At 44.0% G+C, this 18,287-nt stretch overlaps 9 protein-coding genes across 9 annotated transcripts; 3 read left to right on the top strand and 6 right to left on the bottom strand.

Moving 5' to 3' along the window:
* Positions 1–208: 208 nt before the first annotated feature.
* BYT42DRAFT_611641 (uncharacterized protein) lies at positions 209–2,047 on the bottom strand (the record flags this gene model as incomplete). Its single annotated transcript, XM_051571531.1, has 6 exons — positions 209–309; positions 401–417; positions 491–963; positions 1,026–1,213; positions 1,277–1,774; positions 1,843–2,047. 6 exons carry the CDS (start codon positions 2,045–2,047, stop codon positions 209–211), a joined length of 1,482 nt encoding a protein of 493 aa, XP_051426429.1.
* A 1,844-nt stretch (positions 2,048–3,891) lies between these two features.
* On the top strand, positions 3,892–4,312 carry BYT42DRAFT_631712 (uncharacterized protein). The gene has a single exon (XM_051572458.1). The coding sequence runs from the start codon at positions 3,937–3,939 to the stop codon at positions 4,207–4,209; it is 273 nt and encodes a 90-aa protein (XP_051426428.1). The 5' UTR covers positions 3,892–3,936; the 3' UTR covers positions 4,210–4,312.
* Positions 4,313–4,448: 136 nt separating this feature from the next.
* Positions 4,449–6,428, bottom strand: BYT42DRAFT_560698 (pantothenate kinase). The gene is made up of 9 exons (XM_051567266.1): positions 6,195–6,428; positions 5,837–6,113; positions 5,641–5,750; positions 5,548–5,573; positions 5,439–5,490; positions 5,321–5,381; positions 4,969–5,256; positions 4,796–4,905; positions 4,449–4,727 (listed from the first exon to the last, which is right to left on the bottom strand). The coding sequence occupies exons 1-9, from the start codon at positions 6,300–6,302 to the stop codon at positions 4,575–4,577; spliced, it is 1,185 nt and encodes a 394-aa protein (XP_051426427.1). The 5' UTR covers positions 6,303–6,428; the 3' UTR covers positions 4,449–4,574.
* Positions 6,429–7,171, bottom strand: BYT42DRAFT_560697 (uncharacterized protein). The gene has a single exon (XM_051567265.1). The coding sequence runs from the start codon at positions 6,993–6,995 to the stop codon at positions 6,525–6,527; it is 471 nt and encodes a 156-aa protein (XP_051426426.1). The 5' UTR covers positions 6,996–7,171; the 3' UTR covers positions 6,429–6,524.
* BYT42DRAFT_560695 (peptidase M50B-like-domain-containing protein) lies at positions 7,172–8,622 on the bottom strand. Its single transcript, XM_051567264.1, has 5 exons — positions 8,318–8,622; positions 8,102–8,212; positions 7,773–8,032; positions 7,500–7,696; positions 7,172–7,429 (listed from the first exon to the last, which is right to left on the bottom strand). The coding sequence occupies exons 1-5, from the start codon at positions 8,507–8,509 to the stop codon at positions 7,383–7,385; spliced, it is 807 nt and encodes a 268-aa protein (XP_051426425.1). The 5' UTR covers positions 8,510–8,622; the 3' UTR covers positions 7,172–7,382.
* A 1,206-nt stretch (positions 8,623–9,828) lies between these two features.
* Positions 9,829–10,361, top strand: BYT42DRAFT_492054 (SAM-dependent RNA methyltransferase; the record flags this gene model as incomplete). Its single annotated transcript, XM_051564120.1, has 2 exons — positions 9,829–10,153; positions 10,213–10,361. The coding sequence occupies 2 exons, from the start codon at positions 9,829–9,831 to the stop codon at positions 10,359–10,361; spliced, it is 474 nt and encodes a 157-aa protein (XP_051426424.1).
* A 473-nt stretch (positions 10,362–10,834) lies between these two features.
* On the top strand, positions 10,835–12,682 carry BYT42DRAFT_560686 (uncharacterized protein). Its single transcript, XM_051567263.1, has 7 exons — positions 10,835–11,430; positions 11,502–11,589; positions 11,660–11,838; positions 11,901–12,057; positions 12,125–12,217; positions 12,285–12,333; positions 12,390–12,682. The coding sequence occupies exons 1-7, from the start codon at positions 10,907–10,909 to the stop codon at positions 12,581–12,583; spliced, it is 1,284 nt and encodes a 427-aa protein (XP_051426423.1). The 5' UTR covers positions 10,835–10,906; the 3' UTR covers positions 12,584–12,682.
* A 10-nt stretch (positions 12,683–12,692) lies between these two features.
* Positions 12,693–15,540, bottom strand: BYT42DRAFT_241066 (uncharacterized protein). Its single transcript, XM_051562669.1, has 11 exons — positions 15,524–15,540; positions 15,353–15,461; positions 14,737–15,259; positions 14,536–14,666; positions 14,342–14,464; positions 14,169–14,249; positions 13,994–14,099; positions 13,552–13,930; positions 13,352–13,485; positions 13,175–13,265; positions 12,693–13,101 (listed from the first exon to the last, which is right to left on the bottom strand). Exons 2-11 carry the CDS (start codon positions 15,357–15,359, stop codon positions 12,802–12,804), a joined length of 1,875 nt encoding a protein of 624 aa, XP_051426422.1. The 5' UTR covers positions 15,360–15,461; positions 15,524–15,540; the 3' UTR covers positions 12,693–12,801.
* A 600-nt stretch (positions 15,541–16,140) lies between these two features.
* BYT42DRAFT_240947 (WD40-repeat-containing domain protein) lies at positions 16,141–18,041 on the bottom strand. Its single transcript, XM_051562668.1, has 9 exons — positions 17,787–18,041; positions 17,590–17,702; positions 17,413–17,509; positions 17,289–17,360; positions 16,909–17,217; positions 16,711–16,830; positions 16,564–16,652; positions 16,460–16,497; positions 16,141–16,395 (listed from the first exon to the last, which is right to left on the bottom strand). The coding sequence occupies exons 1-9, from the start codon at positions 17,940–17,942 to the stop codon at positions 16,190–16,192; spliced, it is 1,200 nt and encodes a 399-aa protein (XP_051426421.1). The 5' UTR covers positions 17,943–18,041; the 3' UTR covers positions 16,141–16,189.
* Positions 18,042–18,287: the final 246 nt, after the last annotated feature.

Below are 18,287 nucleotides of genomic sequence, written 5' to 3'. Positions count from 1 at the left end.
ATTATGAAAAAAAAACAAAAAAACAAAAAAGAATAGCAATACAAAAAAAAAGGACGTAAAAGAGCATGACATCAAAATGGTGAAGAGTTCACTTCGGTTGAAACATAGAGAAAGAGAATGTTTATTGAAGCATCATATCTACTTTCTGCGATAACTTACCAATTAAATGTATTTCGGGTGCGAGTGGCGATAACCGCTCTGGATCAATTTATACGACGCCGGGTTCTTGGCTGCTGTAGTTCTTCTCTTGGACGCCTTGAAGATCCACCTCGGTGAAACCTCTCCGGTACAGTGCCATGAGTTCGAAGCCTGCGTAAAATATGAATCATGTTCAACCAAGCTGCTGCGTCGCGGTTCCAAAAACGAAATTCAAATCCTTGGCTTTGCATGATCCTCATACAAGTTTGATTGGTACATCTGAACCGAAATGAAAAGATTATTAGTACTTTGTTTAAGATTTTTTTTTCTGGTATGAAATGCGTAACCCTACCTTAGAAGACCATGGCAAAGAACCAAAGGATTTTGTTGTCGGCGGTAAGATCGTGGATTTCGAACTTGTTTGAATGACTTCAGGCTTTCCGTACGGCAGGTCGGGCAACACTTGCTGGTCTTGAACTCGTCAATAAGCAGGACGCGGAATCCATGCTTTGTCAATAGTCTCCTGAAACCAAGACCACGGATTGGCTCATGGTACAGGGTGTTCGGAGCTGACCAGTTTCCTATCACGAATACCGCGTCTTCACCAAAGGTATCGGTCAAATCTCGGATGAGCTGCTGACTTGCCTTTTCCTTGTTGATATATTTGGAGAGTCGAAGTTTCCGGAACAACAAATTCTCGGTGTCGTGGTTTGTGATGGTGTCTCTGTAGAAGTCACTCAGGATCTCGGATTGGTCGGATCGGTCTCCGAGGTACGCGACATGTTCGTCGATGGAGATATTGCGGCTCGAGTGTTGGGATAGGACCTGTTCGGCTTCAAGAAGTTCAGGAACTTGGGCTTTGAGATCTTGCAAGATTAGACGGTTACTTTTTGGTCTTCCACATCTTGTCTTGATGCTGTGACGTATACCGGAACTTGATGGGCTCGGTCGGGGTAGAGTCTTCGTGTACACAAAACAATATCTCTTCTTCCTGGATCCACCACGACACATCGACCCGACATGGCTTGGAGCTCGTGAACGGTCAGGTCTGTAACGTACTTGCTGACTTCTTTCACTGTGGTGAACCTTGTCATGTACCTTCCTTGTCAGTCGAACCTCTTTTTCAGAACCCCTACACCGTCGGTTTGGATGGTACCACGGAATTGAAGCTCGCCATCCTCCTGGTTTTTGAAGACTGGGGCATCCAAATCGACCACCTGGCGCCAATAAGAGGGCTTGTCAGCCCCATTCACCCGGTTTTTCTTCATGATGTTTTGGCATAGGATCTTGCTGTCAATCTGGACATAGCAGGGTGACCATGAGCGCCAGAGAGGGATGCAATTGAAGGAACGTTGCCCAAGTAGGGAGAAAAGTCGATCCAGTTGATAGAAAGCTTCGAAATGGTTATTCGGACGGATCTTGACATCGTAATAGATGTTGCCTTCACCAAGCCAATAGTCTCTATCGTAAGCGTCCAATACAGGCCGGAGAGCGTGGTAAGCATTCATGTAGATAAGAAGATTCTGAGGGATGGTCTTTCTATTCACCGATTGGCTCTTGATCGCCTCTTTGAATCTTCTCGCGGGGACGGTGATGGCTTCATTGATCAGTTGACGGATTCGATCTTCTTCCAAACCTGTGCAACCAGTACGCGTCGCATCTCTGCTTTCCGTTGGCAAACATCCAGCAAGATATTGACGGCACGGCGAAGGTGTTGTCCAAATCTCATCTGCACGTTGTTCATATAGGCAACGTAGATTTTGGCCCCTTCGTATGGAGCAGTTTGTTGAGCGAACTTGAAGTTAGGTCGTTCGTACCCGGTGATCTCGAGGTATTCGTCCAAATGGCGATCAGTCTGAGCTCGGAACAGACCATTCTTCGACCGACCTCTTTTCGCTTGTATTCTCATGAGAGCCAGACCTCCGCAAAAAAAAGTCTATGTTGAGGTACTCTCGGATATCTTCTCTTGGTAGCAGTCGGAGGAAGATGAACTTGGAGAAAGAGTAGAATGAAGGATCTCCACAAAATTATGAAGAGCGTCAAGTTACTGTTCATTCCAACCAAGACCGGAGATGGAGCATTTGATAGCCAAGATGCGGTCACCAGGAGCAAGAGAGCCAGTCGTCGTCATCGACATACCATATGAAGTGGCTGGCAGCTCTTCGTCCATTGAGCTGATTTGATCGATAAAAAAAAAGTACTGAAAATCATGTTTAGGATCAAATCACAGCTCTAACGCGGGGAAGGAGACTTATGGCCTTGATGAAGTGGTTTCTTTTTTAGAAAGGGAAAAAAATGGAGAAGGATATCTTTGAGATGTAAAAAAAGGGAAGTGGTGCTTGGAAAAGTAGTTCATAGATGGGTTTCGAATGATATTTTTCAAACCCTTTATATAGAGGATGACCGGATCTTATGGATTGCATGGCGATATTGATTACTCTTACTGTAGTTGACGTTACTCCAGTGGTGCCAAATACTGTGCAGTGAGCCCCTTATTTTTGTTTCCGATCCCTGATTTTTTCTGGTTTCCCAACACCTTATTTTCCTTATTACCTTTTTCTCTGGATCGAAAACAATCCGTTTCTAGTGTGTATCTTTTACAGAAAAAACAACCATTGGTGTCCACCACATTGCACAGTTGAGTGATCGGCAATCGAAAATGCTTTTTGAAGCATTCGGTCCATCATTATAGCCAGCCGAGTGCTTTTTAAGCCTCGGTTTTTTATCCCACCAACCTCGGTATATCCGCTTTAGGAAGAAAAAGAAAGCCCACTGTATGCAATGATCCACGCTTGACAATAGTCACTATCCTGAGGTGATAAATGTTCGAATTGATATTACTTCAATGATCACAAACAAATGGATGATTCTAGAGCCAATGTATCTAAAATAGAGCCTCCTTTAGACACATATCTACCTCTTTACTGGTTTGAGAATAGACTAAAGCCGAATTAAACATGACGGCAGAGACAGAAAAACGCTGACAGGAACAGGTGTCTTGATGGAATATTCCTCAGTTTTCATAAAAAAAAGCAAGGCTTGAAAATTTAACAAAGAATATGAGCCCAAGGCGAGAACTGGAACAAAGAAACAATGCCTCGTTAATAGCAATGCCGCCACTATCACCGCCTTCAGCATTTATTATAGGATGGGATCGTGTACGCGTAGAGCAATATGATCGTAAATATCACCACGAAAAAAAAATAAAAAAAAATTGATCATTTCAGGCTTTGTTCCGGGGGAAAGTCGAGAGGCATCACTTGGTTTCCACCGCGTATTCAGACACCTGAATTTGTTTTGCCCAGAATCACATCGGATCTCACTTCGTCAGGTTTACGGCATTTCTCTTCGGAAAAAGAATCTTTTTAAAGCTTAAGCAGCATGGATATCGTACCACGGGCTGTGTCAAGTTCTGAGTCTCCTTTACACGCTAAAGAATGCACCAAACAACAACGAATGCAAACTGACGACCAGACAAAAACTGGGTGATAACTGTCACAAAGCATAAGAGTCAGCAGTTGTTGTTGGATGAAAAAATGGGTTGTGATTTTTGATTCCAGTATGCCTGCTAGGTCCCGCCTCTTAGTTTAGAAAAAAGGCAATCAAATTCTGCAGATGTCAAGATCCAGATTCGGCCGCAGAATGAAGGAACTTGGGTTCGCGTCTTACTTCTCAGCCAGGAAGCCTGCTCTCGCTGACAAGCAAAAGGCAAACGCCTGAAAATGTTTCAGAGAAAAGGTCGCCTGGACCTTGGAGCAGCATATACTCGAAACCCAGAAGTACGGTAAAGGTTCCGTCATGGTTTGGGGATGCTTTTGGGAAGGCAGACTCGGTCCTTTAGTCACTCTCACTTGCAATGTCAATCAAGACAAGTATATTGACTGCCTGACCAACAAATTTCTTCCCTGGTATCAGGAAAGAACTGGAAAGGAACTTATATTCCAAGAAAACGGCGCTCCGTGTCATACTGGTGGTTATGCCGCCTGGCAGCACAGAGCCCAGATCTCAACCCAATCGAGCATCTTTGGGCTTATATTGCGTATAAGCCTCGCAGCAAACGTGACGAACTGACAAGCGTGGCTCACATCGAAGCCTTCGTCCACAAAACCTGGTGGGGGATCTCACCTCTTCTTCTGGAAAATTTTAGTTTCCAGTCTGCCCCACAGGTGCCGCGCTGTCATAGAGAAGAACGGCAGCCAAACGCTTTATTAAATACTATTTTTATATTTTTACATCTATGACTTGTCGAATATTTCGTCTATGAATTTTGGAGTTGTTCTGAGGACCTTTTATCATGGAAGACTGTCCATCAAACACATCATTGCATTTTCCTTTTCTTTTTGGAAATAGAAATTTTCAAATTCCTACGGTGACTTTTGAAATAAACAGTATATTACAGGTCATTGTTCTTTTAATTTACCACCTCCGAGAAATCATTAGTCTTCGATTTGATTTTCAGAGTGAAGTTCTACGTTTGTCTTTTCTAGCACACCGTAAACACGACTGGGTGTTTCGGTAATGTCGGGTTTAAAGTTCTCCGTATAAGAGAACGAATGTCTCGCTTTGCGAATAGGAGTGTGCTTGAGGAACTAGAATAAGCCAAGTTAGTATCCATTTCTTTTTTTGATTCATCCAGTTTAGAGAAAAAAACACATACAGCTCCTGTCGCGCCCAAGTGACCTTCATGCCGTAAAAATAGAGCCTTCATTTCTCCTTTGGACCAAAAGTTGATGGCATATGACAACGTGTTCATCGTAATAGGATGACCTAGACGATATTGTGTTCATTCATCTCGCGTGCCGCAAGAATGCAAACGAATAAATCCTTTACCTCGAATGAAACAACCGCCGAAATAGATACGCTTCAGACCATGTTCCTGCGCATTCAGATAGGCAATCTGGCCAATATTATTGCTCACCATGAACAATAGACTCTTGGCTATATCCGCCGATTGAAAGCTGTCTTGCGACTGTTTTACTCCTTTCTTAAACACTTTGCCGAAACTTGACGCAATTCGGGACGCTTTCAACCCAAGCTTTGTATAATCGGTGCCGTAAATGTCGCCCACCAACAAATCCACATTTCGGTTATCACCGTCGACCGACATTTCCAGCATTTCTAGAAGCAAGCAACACGCTTAATACATGGTTTCATCAATTGTAACTGTTAGTAAATAAATTACCATCGAATGATTGTGCGTGGGTCAGCAAGGACATCAATCCCCACAGTGTACCACCACCAAGCTACCGACAAAAGGTAAGGCCGCATGCATCATGAACCAATCCATGCTATCGACTTACCGAAGTACCACTGATACGAGAAAACTCGTCGGGTCCCGTCACTTTGAGAATGCTGGGATACATTATTAAGTTGGCTTGTATGGGATCATTTTTGTACCGCAAAGCCTACCTAACACCGGAACCGATATTGACCAGCTTTTGGAAATGAAACGATATGTCAAATTAGGAGCTACCTTTAATTAGCCATATACGAATTGCTTACCATGTATGGGTATATATCTTTTGTTTTTTCTTCAAACCGCATGGCATCGCCTTCCTGCTCGGAATACGTAAATGCCTCATAAGGAATCTCCGTAATAAAGAAATTCAAACCTATATCGCAGCAGCAGGATCCCGTGAGTATACCACATGGAGCAACAATAGACAAAAAGTATTCTTTAGATTTCCTTCCCACGTACCCGTAATCAGACATTCCATTTCGTCTTCCTTTTGAACAATAACGTTGGGCAGTCGCTCGGCAAGCTTTGCCTGATACATGTAAGCGCCACCACCCGTAGCCTTCAGCACAGGCTGTAGTCCCGGTTTAAGCAATTTGCGGGAATCCTTCATCAGCTCGGCCACGAAATCTAAGCATTCATCGATCTTCTCGGTTTCAAACTTTTTGAAATGAAGACGCCCGCCTTTTCGGTCAGCGGATGAAGTAAAGTATACGATTTTCGCCAGCGATCCGCCAATCTACCCATTGCAAAAAGCAGAAGCATTAAGAGCCATTGGGTCGAAACGAAACTAGACCAGCAAAATAGAACACAAACTTACATCGACTGCAATTTGCGACACATGTTCATTCTGATTAGGTAAGACTATATCTCTCGTTTCATGAGCTCCAAGAAGAGCTTCGGAAACGGAAGCGCCAGCGACATTCATAACGATGGGTATTTATAAACGGAGCTGATCTTACAAAGACTTCAAGTGGAGAGGAAAATGAAATGGAATGGTTTGGCTGTTTTATCAAAAAAGACAACGAAAAGCGAATTTGCCTAATAAAGCAAGTGGAATTTGGGAACGCTTTGTCACTCTGACAGGTGGCCAAGAATTTCCGAAAGTTCAGAGTAATTTTTTTTTTCTTTTTGCTTTATTGAACAGTTTTCAGACACCGCTTGGGTACGATCGCAGACTTGCCAGCTCTTCTTCCACCTGGGCCAGCTCTTGACGGAGTGTGTGTATCAGTTTATCCTTTTCTGCCATGGATTTCTCAAAGTCATTGTCCAATACACCTCGTTCTTCATATTCTTCTAATATTGCACGTTGCTGGCCAATGAGCTCCTCTTGTTCGTCACGTTGTTTTTCCAAGAGTTTCTTCTTGGCCACCAGTGCCTCCAACGCTTTATGCGAACCGTCGGTTTGCTGATCGTTTAAACGTTTCCTTCGTTCTTCAATCTCGGTGCGCTTTTTATCTAGTTGTGCTTGTAGTGATCTCTGTTTACTGTCTTCTTGATCAAGTTCATCGCGATAGGTCTGAATTTCGTTGGATAACAGTTCGAGTTCGTTTTCCAGTTCTGCTTTTGTATAGTGCTGCGGTGTATCTTTTTCTTCGTGTGTCGATGATTCACGATCCATAATTGTATAGCAAGTAATGGGGGGTATTGAAAAAAGTGGAAAGATGAAATGGTGATTCAACTTCGCTCTAGGTCCGAAGGTCGCGAAACTTTGCCGCGACGTGACTGTGACTCATTTTATATTATGAACCCTGCGCGGACCGCATGAACCGGTCAAGAAGCACTGATTAGTTATACACTTCCTCAAGGATTCTTTATTTTACAGTATGAATATGCTTATTACAAAATTGGAATGGAAATAAAAAAAACGGTAGGTAATAGAGGGTAAGCCAAAGAGTTCGATTCTGTACCATGTCTTTTCGGCATGCTTCAGGCTGTCGGAAAAGATGGCTGATAAAGGAGAGCTGGGTATGTTTTTACTGGGTGGTAGATACTGAATGATTTTTCTTTACCATCCAAAGCCTTGGGCCTGTTGTTCTTGCGTTTGTTGGTCCTCTGTTTGCCAAATATGAGTTGAACCGCATCCAACAAAGCAAACGCCGGGAATAAACAACCAAAAACTTACCTTTGAAGGCAGCCAAGCCAATAAGAATGCCGGCCACAAAAAATATCAAGCTGATAAAAAACCACAGCACACCCCATACACGACTGGACATGCATGACCCACATAGTTTAGCAAATTTTGATGCGTCGGATTCGTATGCTTTCCGAAAAACGAGATCGTCAAGAATATCCCATAAACAATATAAACATGACATGACGCTGGTAATCCAGGAAGTTGCCGATTAGCCTACAATGGGCCAAACAAGGGCGGTTTTCTACATATCATTTCACTTACCCAACAAAAAGTACGAAATAGCGAAGACCAGCACCGTGAGCGAGCCACCAAAGGAATACCATGACACCAATGAACAAAAGACCAATGCCACGCGTTAACCAATTTTTGGCCCACCACAATGTGAACAATAAGCATACACCGAGGAAAATGGAAGCAATCTTTGATGCCAAGATATTGAACCCACACATCACCAGAATGGCACCAATAGCCGACGACCCCAAATATCCAGCCGGCAATGTACACATAGCAATACCTCCACGCTGCGGAAAACCGAATGAATGAGTATCTCCACCGGTAGGATCTCGTCGATCATTGTTCAAAACACTTACCATTCTTGTGACGCCGCCTTCATCTGGATCGATTTCTATGGATTCAATTTTCGCGCAAGTACAACATCCAACAATAGCATGTGAAAATTCGTGTAGACCGACAGTTAATAACTATGCAAGGACATAATGTGTCATTTAGGAAATTGCCCATGTCTGAAGTCAAGCAGTATTTCATTTGATATGGAAAGGAATCCATTGTTTCATTTTTTTTCTTACCTTGAACGGGGAAAGAATAATCTTGGCTATGGGCATATTCCAGAGAATCATGATCGCGGCAATGTAAACCCCGATAATGATGAGAATGATGCGTTGATCTTCGGTAGGTGTCAATCGGTTGACCGCTTCATTTTGCACTGCTTGCCGTGCTACGAGGTAGTGACTGTAGCTGGTTTGGTCAATGGGCGCCATGTCGACAAGATGGAAAACAAAGAACGGGAAGCGCTCGTTTTTCGGCTTTCCCCTGGTTTAAAAATAGGTGCGAGCCAAGCATTTTTACAAATCCGGATAGTCCCAAAATAATGATCGACGAAACGTCCCAAAAAAAAAATTGTTCAGCTAGATCACATCTCACTACCTGGTACACGTCCACACCGCCTTAATACAGTTAAGCTTATTTATTCAAATAGGAACAGCTTAAATTATCTTTCATTTCTTCATATTCTCTTGTGCCTGAGTTATAGGAACCAGCCCAATGCATTGGCCATTCCTCTCCTTCTCATGGTTGAAGGGCCCGAGGATGAAGATAGTCAACGGCTTACTATCGTATTTGCCGATACCTCATTTGATTTTAAATTAAGCTCAAAAAGGTCTTGATTCGGTTCATGCCCACCAGAATCACCTGGTTTTGCCTGAAAACTGGAACAGGTAACCATGATTTTCTGAACGACCACGTACTTTACAGTCATCCAAAGAACCAGTGGTCCCCATTAGCAATACTTGGGTGCATTATCTTATGGAGCAGGATAGATTGGATATGCTTGTGATCTGGAGCAAAGGGTCGGTGTTTTCTTTGGATGGGATCGGGTCGAAATGAGCTCTTTTCGAACGCCAAACATTCAATGATCCAGTTGACCGGTCTATTATCTCTAATTTATTGCCAAACTAAAAACGCAGCGGGTGTACGGCTTGTTAAAGCCAAAAAAGGGGAAAATGAGAATGTCAGAATAACACTTTTCCATTCAATATTAATGAGCCAAACATGTCAACAGTTCTAAAAAGAAAAAGAAAAGTGGTTTTTGTGTCCACGAAATGTATTCAGACACTCTTGAACGAGAATCCAATGCAAACAATGCAAGGCGGATCCTCAAGTTTTGGCAAGTTGTCCAGCAAGGCGTGGTTGGCACTGTATAGGGTTAGCCCGAGATTGATGTTGGTTATAAGTTGTTCTTCTTTATAACCGAACAGTTGGCAACGAAAAATATATGAGAAAAGGCTTTTCTTCTTTTTCGTGGTTTTTTTTTTTTTTTTTTTTTTTTTTTTTTGGCCTTTAACCCCAAGTCGTATTACTGTGCAAAGCTTTGATGTTAGAAAAAAAATGAGACTCTTTTCTCCACACGATGTCTTCCTTTTTTCATTTGAGATGAATTGAGTTTCAACCCGTTGGTCACCAATCTATTTTTGGATTCCCGACAATTGAGCAGTCCTCGCGTCAAAAGCTGGTGTGTTTTTTCTGATTTCCGGGTCTGACTTTGTGGAAACCGTTCTCAAGAAGTACCGATTAAAACACCATGAGCAAGCGATCGTTTATTATCGAGCATATGGAAGACGGCATGCACGATTGGTGTGTGCTGGAATACAAGCACATGTTGCAGAACATTGGTCCCGATCACCTTTGGTTTTCCGGACTGTCCGATGCATGCTTGAATGAGAATATGCCTGAAGAATTGAAGCAAGCCCATTGTCACCAAGAAGACGTGCTTCACTTGCCCGGCGTCGATCCTAGCGAGATTTGTCTGCTCGATCCGGCTGGTGAGTCTGATTTGGCGCCTGAGGACGGCGATAAATTCAAGTACTTTTTGTTCGGTGGTATTTTGGGTGACGATCCACCACAAGGTAAAAACAGACCACGGCCGCACTCTTTTCATGTCTGCTTACCGAATTCATGTGTCTAGACCGTACAAAGGAGTTGCGCAAACTTGGATTTGCCGGTCGTCGTTTGGGCCCTGTGCAAATGACCACCGATACCGCCGTCAATGTGACCAAACGCGTGGTGGAAGACCGAAGTAAGACCACGAAAAAAGATAGAAAGGAGGAAATATGATTACAGATAGCTGACGGATACGTGCTTTTTCCTTTTGCTGTGTGATAGTTCCTTTGAATGAGGTGCCTTATATCGATCATCCGGAAATTTTCTTTTCGCGACACGAGTCTGTGACCATGCCCTTCCGATACATTGCTGAGACCAAGCAAGTGACAGCCAAAGATGGTACTACCAAAACCATCAAAAAGCCATTGATGCCCCCCGGTATGCTCGAGCTTTTGAAAAAGGATAATGAAAGTACGTTTGAATTTTGATCGAATCCGCCTTGATTGTGTCCACCTGTCATTCTGCATAAAAACCCATCCAGACGGGATCCTATCCTATTTCCGTTGTAGTCTCTAAATAGTTTTCTTCTAACAAAACACTCATCTTTTTCATACATTCAATAATATTTCTCTTTTTTGGCGATGAGAACAAAGAATAAAGGTGCTCATCTGTCAATGCGTGGACTTGAATTGGGGCGCAGCTGTCACTGCGATTTTTTTCTTGCCTTCCGCAAAAAGCAACTCGAGGTGGGGCGGACTGACGGTTTTTTTTTTTACACCATGCAGTGCCTACGAAATTGTGGCCATCGTCTCAAACTATCGACTTCTTTACGATCCTTTCGCTCCATTTGGACAGGGGTGACCTGGCAAGGTCCCGCGATTCAGGAATGTGTAAAAACCTGTCTTGAAAGCGGCCATGTCCAACCTCGACCTGTAGCCGCCGTAGCACTCGTTTCGAAATCATTTACCCCGCAAGAATATGCCCATTTGATCCAACAGGTGCAAAATCAACTGGCGCCTGAATTGTTCCTGGGCTGTGTCGTCGATCGTGTAGCTCGTGTAGAGCACGGAGTGTCGTTGTGGATGGCTTACGATGAGGACGTGCAAGGGTTCTTTATTCAAGACGGCCCTGAACGTCACAAGGTACGCAACATATCCGTTGGCCGCTGGGGACGTGTCGAAGATTACCCAAGTGTGCAGCATCAGCGAACCAAGTTTGGCCAAGCCGGCTGGGACGCCTTTGACAGCGTCAGCCAACCGGCCCAACAATATCTACTGCCAGAGTCATTGACCGCCAAACAAACGTAAACTATCATTTTTATTTATTCCATTGAATTCCCTGAATAATTATCAGTAATGCAAAATCAACCTATAGATCGCCCTCTTTTATCTTTGTCGCCTCCGACAATGAACCGGATGAGTTATTGCAATCATTCGATCATCATTATCCAACTACACCAAAGGTAAGTTGTTGAACGTATGCTCGAATCTCTTCCAGTCTTCTTTTTCTTATTTCCTTATTTTCTGGGATAGATCGGTATCATCGGCGCCTCCACACCGTTCTTGACGGGCCAACCATACACTTTATTTTACCAAGGGAAAGCCATGGGTGCAGGCATTGTGGGTTTGGCGTCATATAGAAAGGACAATCCCAGTCTAACGGTGATCCACCACGGCCTGGAAAAAATGGGCGAGCCATTGAAAATTACTCGGTAATGGCAAAAAATTATCAATGATGGGCAAGATGGGGAATATTAACCCGGGGATGAGTTAGCTGTCGAGGCAATGTCATTCTCGATCTTGATCAGGCAGGCGCTACGGGGTTATTGCTCGACTTGCTTCACAGCGGTCCGAGCGGGAAACCCAAGAAGGATGAAGAGTTTTACCTGGGAGTGTATCCCGCAGGAGATACTCAGTTAGATGATGCAAAGGTACGTTTCTTGCAACACCTGATTGAGCAAACAAAACTTGTGAAGTTGCTCAATGGGCTGTTCTCAGCTAAGTGTCAACCGTGTCACGAGTGGTGATCCCTCCAGAGGTAATATGTCCGTCGACACCACGGCCGATTTTGAAGTCGGTCAAACCGTCCAGGTAGGTTCCGCCATGTCATGTCAACATGTCCCATATTTTTGACATCCTTGTTCATGTGATCACCTAGTTTATGCGAAAAGTTCCTTGTGATCCTCAAAGCGTATTGGAAGCTACAGGTAGAATAACAACATGGCAAACACTTTTTTTAGGTCCATCTCACTCGGCTTAATAGAAGGAAAAGTGGTGGTCGGTGTGGTGGATAAGGATGCCACCATTGATGCACTGCCTATCAAGAAATCCAGCGAGCACCAGATGATTGCCAATGTATTTGGTGCAACAAGTGAAAATGGAGCTATTGTAGGTCGCCCTTCCCTGCCAACCCAGATCTTGGATGTCCCCTATTCTCAGATCTCATTCAAGGCATAATTGGCTTTTTTTTTCATTTTCGAACATTTATATCTTTCATCCAAATTGGGGTTTAATAATATCATAGAATCACAGGGAATAGCAAAAAAACACAAATTTACACTGTAAAGTTCATTACTAAATCACGTACATTCAGCTTGACGGTGCGTGTTGAAGTCCATTCACAACGCACTTGGTAAATGGATTGACTCGGCTCCATGGTAGCTGTCACGAATCAATCAAATATAAATGTTAGAAAGAAAAAACGGATGGCCAATGTTCCAAGGGTGAGACTTACCATCCTCTTTATTCGGCAGCGCAAAAGAGAATATCTTGTACGGTTTATGGGATCCTTGCAAAGTGCCATCGCGTTGGTCATGACGTTGGCCACCGAACCCGTGGGACAGACTGCTGGTCAACATGCCGAATATACTCTGGTTGGCATACCATACGCGAACGGTTTGATCCAAAAGTGAACAAGTGGCAATGAATTTAGCGTCCGGAGAAAAGGCTAATACAGTAACTGGCCCCGTATGACCCTGGATTCAAAATAATAGGCGTCAGGCAACGGTGAAGATGCAGTTGCTAGGTAATTCCATGGGTTTAACTTACTTCGAGCACAGTGGATCGTGTCGCGGTCCGCACATCGTAGATAATCGACGCACCCTCTAATGTTCCTACCGATAATTTTTGTGCAGTGGTGCTAAAATCTACAAAAGGGTAACTGATGACCGAACACATTGAGAAAGACCGTCCGTGCAGCGAACGAGAAGGGATGTCTGTACTTACACCTTGACAAGGTCATGTAGAATGGCTGTAGCTGCAGGTAAGACTTGTTCACGCATGTGTGGAATATTGGGATCCAGCGTTTTAACCACGGCCTCAACCACCCGATGAACATTGTAATACAGTAATATGGGTTTCTAAAGGAAATTCGGGTTTTAGTGTCCCCTCTTGTTTCGATAGACATGTTGATGATCCTATCTGACCTTTCGAATAAACTGTCCAATGATCTGAAGACAGCGAATACGATCATCGATCTTTTTGCAATGCATGGTATCGAACGTCAAAGTTCCAATCACAAGGGGCATATTTGTTACCGCGATCTCAAAGATGGCGCCTTTCGCTCCGCGACTGACAAGGGACATGGTAGGTTTTTTATCGGAAGCATACTGAAACAGGGTACGGAGCACTTCCGAGGCATTGATATAGGATTCCCAAGTTGAAAATCCCTGACTCAAAAGTTCCATCGATGACAACATTCGTGCCATGGATGCAGACGACACAGTAGCTTGATCCGTATTTCCTTGTTCAAATTCCACATCCGACAATAGAATCGTCAAACTCAAAGCAGTCGATTTGCGAACCCTTGAATTTCAGCGTCAGTCTTTATTCACAGATAAGCATAGACCAGCAATATCATGTTTTTACCTTGAAGATAGCATTTGAGGTTGGTCGCATCCCATGATGCCTAGTATGACGGAAGCACGAGCCATCATCTGCGATCCATCACTTTCAGGAGCATCTGAAGTGGGCACTAGATCAAGAACTCTTTCGTAAGATATTGCATAACTTGGGGTAAAAAAAGAAAGACAGATCAACTTACAAAAGGCTTCCCAATAATTGACAAGAGAAACAATGTCTTCTTTTGACAACCCTGTGACCGCACTGGAAAAGAGACAGCGGGCTATATAATATATAAGCAAAGAGTCAACCACTGAAAAACAAGCGAGTATAGATACCCGAAGGATGACATCATGTGATTCAATTCGCACTTACCTGAGGGATCTTGCCAGTATTTACTAAGTAACGATAATGAGGGGAAGCAGTAATCTTTGCCAATAACGGCCGAAAGCGCAATAGCATAACTTGAAATCAAATCCGAGCTACAACCATCTTGTCCTGCAATAACACCACATCACCAGGGTCCCTGTTAACAGCTGATCCGGCCGCAACGATTCAGATGATCTTACCTGCCATGGATATGATGGCTTTACCCAACAAGGCAATAGTCAACAATCGTGAGGCGGTCATGGAAATCGATACTTTCCAGGCCTCTTTCTCGTCTTTCATCGGGGCCAAAATCGATAGATTGCCGTTGGTGCTTTATACCGAGAATAAGAAAAAGGGAATTCGGTCAAAACTCTGCAAAAAAAAGGTCTTTACCCTCTTACCCTTTAATACCGTAGGAAAGATGAGCATCCGTAATGACGGATGGTGAAACCGTTTTTCGACAAATGTCTTCAAAGGCTTCACTTACGTGCCAAGACATGACGCTGGAAATAATGGAGGACACCAATTCCAGTTTTCTGTCGTGGGCCGGTATTTCTGTATCCTGTCGTGAGTCGATAGGGTCATCTTTATCTGGACGGAATGTGAGCATATCAGGAACCACGGCATCGATGGAGGTGGTCGACGCCGAGGTCTCAAGCGCCGGCGCTAGTAATCCAGCTGGGCCCCTGGATTTGATAACCAAATCATTGGCTAAACGTCGAATGTTGAATGTGAAAACGTGCGCCAAATTGGTCGTCACATGGGACGTTTGATGATGGGACAGAATAGGTTTGATCGATGCTATGTGTTTCAGTGTCCAAGGTTTATGCGAAGAACTCGTAGTTTGCAAGCGATTCGTAGGCCAGCGATCGTCATTCAGAACATCGTGCGCCGTGGTGCCGGTCAACACACGATCAAGGTGCCCTGATTGAAGCTGTGAACCCACACATTCACCACCAATGATAAAACAGATGAATGGGTGCACTTTTATTTGAAGTGCGTTTTGTAACAACATACCTGCCATACAAACACCGTGCCATCGCTAAAGCCAAGCAACAAATAACTTTCTTCCACACGCCATTGAATTGCTGACAGCCCATACGGATGGCCTGGAAACATGTACAAACTAGCCAACCTTCGTAAATCATTTGTTGGATGTCGACACAGAAGTTTTTTTCTGATTTTTACCAGTGCATGGAATCAATTGAAATGAGCGCGGTAGAATTGTCTTTGGCGACCGACACCACGCACCCTCGAATGTGGATGTCAATTTTTTCCGCCGGTTCGATAAACATCTCGACAGGCATTGCGTGAACCGTGTTGGATGCCACGTATTTTCCATCACTAGACAACCTGCTTTAGCCGTCTATTCTTGCAGGCACCTCCACGCCCTTACCAGCCACTTACATTAAATTCCAAATCTTCACGGCTCCGTCACGTCCACCTGATAACAGGTACTGCGATGCCGATGGACTATATTCAGGAGCAAGCATGCATGTCACTTCACCATCATGTGCCTTTTCGAACACTCGAACATCGTCTCGATCCGCTAAATGACTTGAAATATCATTCAGGTGCAATAAAGCTAAAGCAAACGGAACCACGCAAATGGTGCCGTTTTCTATTTCCCCAAGAGGCGGTAATCGCCAGTTTAGATATGCTAAATGCATTGTTTTTTCTTTTGAATTTTACATACCGTAGCCGATAGCCAGGTGATTGCTGCTCACTGGGGCTGTGGCTGTGATGTGACCGAAATTGGGATCTTGTTGATCTTTCAGTGGCCAGCTGTCGGCGAATGATCTATCTTGCTCACGTATCCATCGTCAGCGGGGTCGTGGAAAAAAAATGAGAAATTCATCGATCAGGTCCACACCAACCTAGGGACAAATTTTTCGCGGGTGACGGGGAGGTGGTGTTGATGTCGGTGGATATATCGGATGCGGTAATTTGGATCCCGTAAGTTGACCTTTCAATATCATTAGCGACCGACAGCAAAGCAATCATGCCGTCTGACGTGTCTTCGTAAACGGCCGTGAAGCGGGATTCCGGCATACCACACGCTTATTCCAAGAATTTTTATATAAGTCATCGTGCCACAGCAGAAAAACGATCTTCATGGCTCACCATTCTCATCCATGGAATAAGATTGCACAAGCGTTTCACTACAGCCATCTCTTGAGCTTTCAGCAGATTCAAAAAGAAAAGGAAAAAAAGCGAGCGGTGCTTACGTGTAATACAATTGTTGTTCGTTGGATGCCATGGATCCAGTTTTCACGCCTTGGGGTGGATGCAGAACATAGTCATATATGTCACCATTCTATACTTGATCACGTCAATGTTTCTTCTGACAAAATGTAAATTGTACTGGGCTTCACCTGTGTCCATATCATCAGTCGATTTGTCTCACAAAATACACCGCCAGTCCAGCTGGTGCCAGATTTGGCCGGAAGGGTGATGTGGGGAATAAACTCGTTATTGTTGTGTAAAGCAAAAATCTGTCGGATAAATGGAAAGAATGAGCTTTTTACATCATCGCAGAGAAGGGAAAAAATCCAGTGTTTCATGAACCTTACCACCACTTTTTCATCGGTTAATGCCATACAAATTCCGGGTGTGGAATCACTGCTGATTAGATCAAAGTGGGCATTAAAGGTGGAAACGGTTTGATCGGAAGAGAGAGGTTGGTGAAGGATCGACTTGTCTTTGTAAATAATTTGCTTTGATACATCGAAATTCCAAGTATCCAAGCGCCCGTCCATGGTCATGGTGACCAGTTTCGGTTGCTGCCCCTGTTGCTGCGCGCCGGTGGATGACAATATACGTTCAGGGCAAAAATCCGTACATACCACCCAGTTGGCGTGTCCTCCCCATACGCTCACCACCTTTTACAGATGATCGTGATCAGTAAAACCATGCCAAAACTCGTTTTCCAGCTGATGTAGTGCCGGTTTACCTCGAGGGTGGTTGCATTGAGGATGAATATATCGTTGGACTGTCCACAGCAAAAGATGTGACGACTGGAAAACTGGTGACGACCGTCAGATAATGATGTTATTCGCGCTTTCATCAAGCTTTACCTGTTTAAACACTTTTAAATAGCGAGGCACCCCCATAAATCCACTGTTATTCACCGCTTGACAGCGGCCGTCTACAACACTCCAGCGTGCGATCTCGCTTCCAAAGAAATAAGGCAGGGTTCAGCGCGACCATTTCAATCTCGGATTGAAACTTTGGTATAAAGTGAAAAACGTTACCCGTCTTCTGCTGCACTGATAAGCACGTCGTCGTTTGAAAGCGAATTTGTGTGGTTCTTTATCACGCATAGTGCCACCACCGGAGCTTTATGCCCAACAAGAAGGAATTTATGCTAAAGCATGCCATTGCGTCTCGGTGTGAAAATGGGCTGCAAGTCAAAAAAAATAGAGGTCAGAGGAAACCGAAAAAAAGATACCTGTAATGTGGGTGGATCGAGGGACATTTGATAGACCCAGATATGGCCGTCCTTTTGACCTGCATACACATGAGGGGGATTGCAGGCGAGGCTTGTGGTGTTTGGGTTGGTGAAGTTGTGCCAGATGACGAACGGCAGAGAAATGGAGGAAGCCATCAATTGAAAAGAAGGAAAAGGTCTTTTCCAATCGAGTTTGTCAATATCACTGATATGCTACGACTATTGAAGAAAGCGGTGAACGAGTGAACAAAAAGCGTGACAGTCACTGCATGAAAGTTTCTCGTTTCTATTTCTTCACCACATGTCCGAGCTGAAACGCTGTACCACCTCCGATCCACGGTTCAAAATTTTTTTAAAAAAAAATGAAATTTGGATAGACAGGGCACATCATGCCATTCTTCTCTGTACTTATTTCCGATACTTTCCGACCGATATACTCACTTCCATGGATCCATCTGTGTTCTACGCATTCTGCAGTTCTCTCAAAAAAGATAATACACT

Source organism: Radiomyces spectabilis (genome assembly GCF_025331425.1).
Source record: "Radiomyces spectabilis strain NRRL 2753 chromosome Unknown BYT42scaffold_3, whole genome shotgun sequence".
Classification (NCBI taxonomy): domain Eukaryota; kingdom Fungi; phylum Mucoromycota; class Mucoromycetes; order Mucorales; family Radiomycetaceae; genus Radiomyces; species Radiomyces spectabilis.
Note: the sequence above shows the minus strand (reverse complement) of the source record. Positions and strands in the feature narration are given on the sequence as shown.